Source organism: Eumetopias jubatus, unplaced genomic scaffold (genome assembly GCF_037043125.1).
Source record: "Eumetopias jubatus isolate StellerSeaLion01/CBP00866 unplaced genomic scaffold, mEumJub1_p1.0 scaffold_10, whole genome shotgun sequence".
Lineage (NCBI taxonomy): Eukaryota > Metazoa > Chordata > Mammalia > Carnivora > Otariidae > Eumetopias > Eumetopias jubatus.
Window position 1 is genome coordinate 104356047 of NW_028274816.1, and position 9083 is coordinate 104365129.

The following is a 9083-nucleotide window of genomic DNA, read 5'->3' on the forward strand; positions in this document are numbered from 1 at the left end:
CAGGGCAGGCATGCGTCCTAGCTATGCGGAGGATTAAAGGAGGGGGCCCCTTCTCTGCCACTTTTCTCCCCAACCCAGACCTCTGACACTGCTGTATTTAACTGGCTGACTGACACCTCCCACCTGGGCATCTGTCCTTCAAACTGCCACCCACTCACTAGAGCCAAAGCTCTTTCAGCCACTCTCCCTAACCCAGTTGCTTCCTCATCACCAAAGGCATCACCCGCCCAGTCCCCCCTAAAGCTTGGGGCCTGGGGACAAGCCACTTTTTCCTCAGCCCCCACAATGTCTACCAAGTCCTATTTTACTTCCTAAACATCTTGAATCCATTTTCCCGTCCCCAGCATGTGTGCTGTGCAAACCCAGCTCATTTCACTGCTTCCCGCATCTACCAAATGGAGAACAACCCTACTTTATAATGAGGATTAGAGAACTGATGTCAGTGTAAAGTGCCTCACAGTACGGGGCTCGGGGCTCGAAGAGCAGATCCCTCACTGAGGCATGTATTGGCCGTCACTTCTACCGGCCAAGTGGCAAAATAAAACTTACTCCTGTTTGTAAGCAACTCACAATGGCTTTGACAAGTGTTTATTCCAATTTGTGCCCTATGTGACGGATATAAACCAAAAAAACATTAAAAAGTTTTTTAGTAATCTCTACACCCAACCTGGGGCTAAAACTCAGAACCCCAAGACTGGGTGCTTGTTTTTGTTTTTTTTTTTAAGATTTTTTTGAGAGTGCAAAGCAAGAGAGAGAGAACACAAGCCTGGGAGAGGAGCAAGGAGGGAGAAGCAGGCTCCCTACTGAGCAGGGAGCCTGAGGTGGCCCTTGGGATCATGACCTGAGCCAAAGGCAGATGCTTAACCGAGCCACCCAGGCACCCTGAGTGCATGTTCTTCTAAGGCAACCAGGAACTCCTAAAAATCTCTCTGGGTAGGAAAGAAAAGAGGTCTAGAAATTGGGATGCTCGAAAGACCTCAAGGCCATTTGGGCACCTTAAGGAGGGCTTGGCTATTAAGTCCAGGTGGCATAGCTTCTGGGCTGGTGGTAGTTGAAATCCCCAGTCCTGAGTTCTAATAGACTTCAACCCCGGACCCCAGTGGAGAGCTGAGAAATTAGTATCTTGATGCTTTTTAAAACAATGTGACAACCGAACTTGTTTCCCAGCCAACATTTGGGACTTTTGACCTGTTTTCCACTTTCTTCTGTGAAGGGCAGTTTTTTAAATTTTTTTTTAGATTTGAGAGAGAGCGAGACAGAGATAGTGAGAGACCACAAGTGGGGAGGAGAGGGAGAAGCAGGCTCCCCGCAGAGCAAGGAGCCTGATGCGGGATCATGACCTGAGCGAAGGCAGACACTTAACCCACTGAGCCACCCAGGCGCCCAGGGCAGTTATTTTTTTAAAGATTTTGGGAGAGGAGAGAGCACACGTTGAGTGCACGAGAGGGGCAAGGGGCAGAGGGAGAAGCAGACTCCCCACTGAGCAGGGAGCCCTGGAATCATGACCTGGGCCAAAGGCAACTGCCTTAACCGAATGAGCCATCCAGGCACCCGTGAAAGGCAGTTTTGAAGCACAGGCTCTTGGAGACTTGAGTAGAAGCCATTCTTTCCCTCCCTTCAGATCAGGCCCTACACCCAACTAAAACCAGGTAAGAAACCCCATCTCTCCCATGGATGGACACAGCACAACCAGAGGCCAGGAGCCAAGGAAGAAATGAACAGGCACCCTGCAAAGGGCCTGCACCCCAATCCTCAGTGTGCACTTAGTTCTGATCCTCTCAATAGTGAAGACCCACCAAGCAGCCAGAAACTTCGGAAGCAGAGAGAAGCAGATGAAGGTTGGCTTTATTGAGTAACTGATCTGTGTTCCTGCTGAGGCCTTTATGTACAGACAAAAGAGAGGGAGTTTTATTTCTTTGTCTCTTCCTCCTTGGACAGAGTCTTGATGATTTCCTCCTTCTTGGCCTGGAGCCGCTCTTCACGGCGCTTGCGAGCCTCCTTGGTCTTAGATCTGCGGGCCTCAGCCTGGTCACTGGATGATGGAAAGATGGGTCAGTTTGAGAATAAATGAGCTGCTGGGGAGACAGAACGTGCCCAGACCTCTCCCTCTGAGCCTAGTCAGCTTAGGAAATGAGTCACCAGGGCCACTACAAGTTCTGCTTCAACTAAGCCCCAGTCCCCACCCTGCAATGATGGTAGGTGGTGCTCGGAACAGGGGAGCATGTATTTCTAATGCAACAGCTGTTTTCTGGACAGACTGTGTGCAAATCAAAATCAGGCATTAGCGTATTTTTAAAGGTCTCAGAAGAACCCTTATGATAAAGAGAACCTGCCCCCTGTGACAAAAGCCAATTCCTGAAAAAACTTACGCCAGAAGCTTCTTGCGAGCCTTGTCAGCCTTCAGCTTGTGGATGTGTTCCATGAGAATCCGCTTGTTCTTGAACACGTTCCCCTTCACTTTCAGGTACAGGCTGTGGTACCTGAAGGGTAGAAGGCGCAGAGGCTTCGGTCAGTACTGGGGGCAGAGGCTGGCCCGGCATCTGCCCCTCTACGTAAGGTCCCTAAGTGCGCAGGGTTCCTCTCCTCTGCAGGGACGGCTTCCCCCAAACCAAGACTTTTTGTGCAATTTCCAGACAGGACAGCTTGCCTGGCAGGTGAAGTTCAATTCTTGGGCTATCCTAATGTTGCACATGGCTGGGGGTGGGGGTGGGGTGGGAGGGGGGACGGGACATGGGACAGATGACAATGGAAGAACTTTCTTTGAAAGGCCTAAGACAGGGCGCCTGGGTGGCTCAGTTGGTTAGGCCACTGCCTTCGGCTCAGGTCATGATCCTGGAGTCCCGGGATCGAGTCCCGCATCGGGCTCCCTGCTCGGCGGGGAGTCTGCTTCTCCCTCTGACCCTATCCCCTCTGATGTGCTCTCTCTCATTCTCTCTCTCTCTCAAATAAATAAAATCTTAAAAAAAAAGAAAGGCCTAAGACACATGGCTCCCTCCCCAAGGCCAATGAGACAAATGTGAGTCTGTGCAGAGAACAAGCTGTCAAAGCACCAAATGGGTCTTAGTGGCCACAAGAAGAGGGTGTGCTTACATGTGGCGGTCGATCTTCTTAGATTCACGGTATCTTCTGAGCAGCCGGCGCAGAATTCTCATCCTCCTCATCCAGGTGACCTTCTCAGGCATCCGAGCATTGGCAGTACCTTTTCTCTTACCTGCAGGGAAGGGGGGTCAAGCCCACTGTTGTGCCTCTGGGTCTCAGCGACAGCTGCCAGTTTCTTCAACACTTGACAATTCACTCAGTCATGGGCCAAGGGCTTGACCTCATTTTCATAGCATTGCTTTCATTTTATGATGATGACCCTAAGCATTTCTTTCATTTATTCATTTTAAGGAAGCACCAATAAGGCAATTATTCCCCACTTTCTGCAGAATGTGTAGAGGACAGGGTGTGCACCAAGGCAGTATGGTAAGCTGGAAGGGGCTTTAAAGGAGCTATGACCTTCATCTCCCTAAATCATCCTAACCCTAGAAAGTGGTTTTAGGATTTACTGGACCATATTTTCAGGTACCCAGTAGAATCCTTGGCTCAGTGTAGGTGCTCAATAAATGTGACCTCTTTCTACCAATACCTTCAACTCCAACACTAGCGTCAGCTTTGAGTTGCACACAGAGAAAACACATCTAACATCATGGAGTAAGAAAAGGGCTTACAAGGAGACAAAATGGAAAGAAAAAGATCCTGGATATATCCCAGTCTAGACTTAGGCAACTCTAATTTAAGTCTCAGAGAAAAGGGAAGAACACACTTACCAATGCCCATATGTCTGCCCTTCCGGCGGGCCAAAGTGTTTTTACGGCACCGAGCCCGGGAATGGACAGTCACAGGCTTCCGGATGATCAGCCCATCTTTGATCAGTTTTCGGATCTGCTGACCTGGGAAAAGATGATGCATCTAGTCAGTGAGGTGGGGCCTGGCCCCGAAAACACCAGTCATAACCCAGAGTCCAAACAGGCCAGGCCAGAGACATTGCTCACATCCCTGGCCCAGTGGTCTCAAAAATGGTACAAATATTGGAACTTCTGCTTATTTCTCTTTTGTTAAAAAACAACAACAACAAAAAGGGGTGCCTGGGTGGCTCAGACGGTTAGGCGTCTGCCTTTGGCTCAGGTCATGATGGGATCGAGCCCCGCATCTGGCTCCCTGCTCCGCAGGAGGCCTGCTTCTCCCTCTCCCACTCCCCCTGCTTGTGTTCCCTCTGGCTGTCTCCCTGTCAAATAAATAAATAAAATCTTAAAAAAAAAAACTTTCTTTCTATTTTTCTAAATGTTCTACAGCACACTCAAATTATATGTATTTGAGGATGTGAGATCAAGAGTGTACAGACACGGCCTAGTCCTCCAGATCCTGCCTCACCTATTAGCTACTGGTCTAAAACAAGATTATGATATTCTCAGCACACATCACAATGCCACAAATTCAAACTGGTTAAGAAATTCCCTGACAGGGCGCCTGGGTGGGTCAGGTGGTTAAGCGACTGCCTTTGGCTCAGGTCATGATCCTGGAGTCCCGGGATCGAGTCCCGCATCGGGCTCCCTGCTCAGCAGGGAGTCTGCTTCTCCCTCTGACCTTCTTCCCTCTTATGCTCTCTACCATTCTCTCTCTCTATAAATAAAAATCTTTATTAAAAAAAAAAAAAAAAGAAAAGAAATTCCCTGACAGTAGGGCACCTAGGTGGCTCCGTCAGTTAAGCGTCTGCCTTTGGCTCAGGTCATGATCCCAGGGGTCCTGGGATTGAGCCCCACATTGGGCTCCCTGCTCAGTGAGGTGCCTGCTTCTCCTCCTTCCTCTGCCTGTCGCTCTGCCTACTTGTGCTCTGTCAAATGAATAAATAAAATCTTTTTTAAAAAAAAGGAAAGAAATTCCCTGATATTGACCAACATTCTTTGCTTGACCAAACTTTCCTCAGCCTCCTGAATCACCTCCTAGGCCCACCTGTGCACGTCCTTGTAAATTCTAGTCTAAGAACCCCGCTTAAGTCAGTTTAAGCACAAGCCTCCACCCTTGATATAAGATCAGGTTCCCCAACCCCCAACATTCCCCAGGTGATGTCTGATCACCCGGGCCTGTCTTTAGCAACAATCCTGTTTGGTCAGTCTAGCCAGAATCCACGCCCCCCCCCCCCCCCCCCGGCCCACAGCCCCTTACCATTAGGGTTTCCTATCTTCCAACCACTGACCCTCATACCACCCACCTTGGCCATAAATTCCTACTTGCCCATGCTACGTTCAGACTTGAGTGCAATCCCCACCCCCCACTGTAAAATCCCACTGCAGTTGTCCCTACACTTGCAGCAATAGTCCCGAATAAAGCCCACCTTACTATCTTTAATGAGGATGACTGAACACCTTTTTCTGTAACAATATCACATGGAAGTAATGTGGATATGTTGCTATCTGCACGACTGACAACTGTTTAACTGCCCTGAATTATATGCCAAGAGGCCTTTCCTAAAGCCTGAGGTCCCAGGGCTTCCCAATCCATCCTTCATCATTTCCTTGGCCATCTCTACTCCCAGTCCCTGTACTGTCCTCATAAATCCTTCACATAGTTATAAAACAATACCCGCATTAGCAATAATCATTAATACAACACTGGGTTGTTCCATTAACTCCCATTCTGTCATTTTGGCAAATGACAGAGAACCTCTGATATCTCCATTATTTCTGGGACCCTCCATTTTAGAAGACCCCAGACTATGAGCTTTCCTAGGTTTGTTGAGAGTCAAAATCGTGACATCTTCCATCTCATGAAGGATGAGAAAGGGGTAGGGTGAAAAAGATCCCAAGAACTCACGGGAGTTGGCATTGGCGATTTCATTGGTCTCGTTGGGGTCCAACCAGACCTTCTTTTTGCCGCAGCGGAGGACACTGGAGGCAAGCCTCTTCTGAAGCCTGAGCATGCTGTGACAAACAGAAAACATTATCAAGCCCTGGAAGCCATTCCCCAGCAAGACTTGCCTTCCAATCTTTTAATGTTGTGAAGCATAAAACACGGGAATTGGATGTGTGTAAGCACTCAGTATTTAGGGCAACATCCCGCCCCCTCACCCCCCATATTAAGAATCATTTCTCTAGCAAGATTTTTGTGCTGTGCATTCCTGCAAGAGCAACTGGCCACCCTGGAATGAGAGCAAAGTCCAAGCTATGCCTTAACTTCTCTGCCTCAGTTTTCTCCTCTGGAAAACGAGGTTAATGGATAAAACTGGTATGAAGAGGGGGCTTATGTCCTTTCTGGTACCAAGCTCTAAACACAGCCGTCTAAGAATCCGAGGCCAGAGGGTCTGATTCGCTCGTCTAGTCCTTTGCTTCTTGGGCCCGCCTCCCTTGTCTTAATCACAGTAATAAGACTGCACGTTCCGCTAGCCTCAGAGTTTTCTTAGGAACCGTCCACGGGGCGGGAAGCGTTAAAGTGCTAGTGATCGCCCCACTCTAAGCAGTCTGAGGCCCGAGGCCTACGCGAGACCTGTCCTACGTCACATGGAAGCACAGCTCGGCTCCGATCCGGGGCGCCCAGCGAGTAAGGGGGCCACAGCCTAGACCCCGCCGCGGCCCTTCCACTGTCCGCGTTAAGAGTCGCTCGCGACCCATATGGCGCGCCGGGCCCACCCTTCCCGCGGCCTCGCCTTTTCGGGCCGCCACCCCCCATCCCCGCGAGGCCGGGGCCTGGTGCGCTCCGGCCCACCCCAAGCTCCGGGACCGGCTGCTTCAGGACTGCCTCCACCTCATCTCTCCCACCCGGGGCCACGGAAGCAAGCCCCGCCGCCCGCCGGCACGTCGAATCAAGCAAAATCAGAGGCCCGCACGCCCTCACCTCATGGCTGCGGCCGCAGCGCCGAAAGGAAAGAACTCCCCCCGGCCGGGCTCCTCCCATTATCTGTGAAGGGGAGAGCCCATCCCCTGCTCCGCTTTCGCCCGTATTCCCCGCCCGTCCTTGCATCCTCTGCCACACTGAACTTACTCTTACCCTCTGTGAAGACCTAGAGAATAGAAGCCTAATCTCGGGAATCGGTTTTAAACTTAAAAACATAAAAAAATAGATCCTTTCAGTGAGGCAAAGTGGTATAGTCCGACTTTCTACTAGGCATGCGCAGCAAGGGTACCTGATCACGTGGGTAGTGGAAGCCGGAAGTCACGGCTGACGGCGCAGGCGGCGCGTAGTTTTGCTAGAGTGGCCTACTTTTTGCAGGCGTTCTGGGTTCTGTGGATGATGTTTTCTTAGCGAAAAAATATTAGTGAATGGAGTGAGAGAAGACAACGTGGGGAGATATCAGTCAAGAGCAACCTTTTATTCACTCTCTCCGTACGTTGGGAACCCCTGCGGCACAGGAGAGACCACCAAACATAGCAGTTTTTGTGCCACTGTGGTCCTTAATCTCGTAGCGCTTCAGTTTGCTCCTTTGTAAAGTGTACCTAATCCTAATACTCCTGTCATCCGTTGTGAAAACCACATGAATTAATTTGCAAAGGAGGATATTAAGACAAGCTCCTTGGTGACAGGAACCAGTCTTGTTTGGTTCTCGCTGTAGGCACCACAGGAGGCATGGAGCTTTGCATATGGTAAGCATTTGAGAAATAGTGCATTGGCTGACTGAAGGAATAGTTGCGAAAGTTAGGGAAAAAAAATGGAATGACAGGTTCATCCATAGTTCTTTTCTCCTGCTCTGAAACACCCAATGCAAAAACCCAAAGAGAATATTCTGGGGTTCAAGAAATCTAGATCTGAGTCCTGGCTCTATCTCCTTGCTTGGCTCCGGCTGAGTACCGATCTCTATCATCTGAACTTTCCTGGTTGCTAAATGGAGCTCAGGAAAGAGAGGAGGGGGAAGCAAAGCAAAAATCATGCCACTTCTTCACAACAACATGGATAGTGTCATCTTCATTTTACAGCTGAGTGAGGTAGCAGAAATTGAAAATCCAGGTCTTTCTGACTTCAATATCCATGCCTTTTCTGTCATACCAGGCTCTCTTGTGCCCAAGGGACAGATTGAAACCCTGTTCAGGGTTGGATCTGTTCATAGCACAGTGCTGATGTACTTCATTCTTACTCTCCCTCCAAGTAACGTGATCAAAGAAACAACAGAGGCTGGCCATCCACTTGTAGAACCCAGGGTGAGGAGAAGGAGTCAGTGTATTCCACAGTCTCTCCTCTAGCAGGAGACAGCAGGCTGGGCTTTATGTTAGGGTAACTGAACCTGGGCAAATCTTGTCCATTCTACTTCTCATCTCCCCTCTTTGAGGAGCAGGGGAAGCGGTAGAGAAGTAACAATTCCTCCTGCCATGAGAGATCTTTGTTCAGCGCCTTATAGCATCTCCAAACACCTGAGCAGTCCATCATTTGATTTCATTCTCCCTCATCCTCCTAATAATCCCAGGTGACAAAGACACTACAGTACTGGCAACCCCATTTTACACAAGTGTAGTGACTTGTCCAGAGCCGAAAGAGCCTGAGCCAAACTGACACCAGAATTGTTGTTGTTTTTAACTTATCTCTATGTCCAAGGTGGGGCTCAAACTCACCTCCCTGAGATCAAGAGTCACATGCTCTAAGGACTGAGACAGGCAGGTGCTCAATACCAGAGTTTTTGCCAGACTCCCTAATTCCTTTTCCCTCCATGGGTTGTGGTGGGTGGGATCCAGGCCTTGGGTATTTGTCCCCAAATCAAGGCTGAAGGGGGAGCAATTCAAGGTCAAAAGGCAGTAGATCTGATTTTAGCCACTCTCAGCTCCACATTTCTTCCTCCTCTTTCCTCTCTCTGCCGAGAAACGGGGACTTTGCCTTCTGGAAGGGCCTGGGGGGATACGAAGGACAAAGGCATAAGGACTCGGGTCCCCGGGATTTCTTGTTGCTGTGTTGGGGCTCCCTTTGGACATTCTCATCACCCCAGCCTCGGTCTCAGACTCAGCCTCCACCTCCGGAAAGCATCGTCCTGTTGCAGGGAGAGGGGCCTTTCTGTTTGGTTCAAGGCAGCCTGAGCCCACACCGGGGAGAAAGGAGTTAAAGCCGGGTCCCAGGATCAACGGGAT

General features: G+C 49.8%; 1 protein-coding gene across 1 annotated transcript; it reads right to left on the reverse strand.

Moving 5' to 3' along the window:
* Window positions 1-1827: 1827 nt before the first annotated feature.
* RPL19 (ribosomal protein L19) lies at window positions 1828-6919 on the reverse strand. The gene is made up of 6 exons (XM_028089832.2): window positions 6871-6919; window positions 5854-5960; window positions 3810-3932; window positions 3091-3211; window positions 2370-2480; window positions 1828-2032 (listed from the first exon to the last, which is right to left on the reverse strand). Exons 1-6 carry the CDS (start codon window positions 6873-6875, stop codon window positions 1909-1911), a joined length of 591 nt encoding a protein of 196 aa, XP_027945633.1. The 5' UTR covers window positions 6876-6919; the 3' UTR covers window positions 1828-1908.
* Window positions 6920-9083: the final 2164 nt, after the last annotated feature.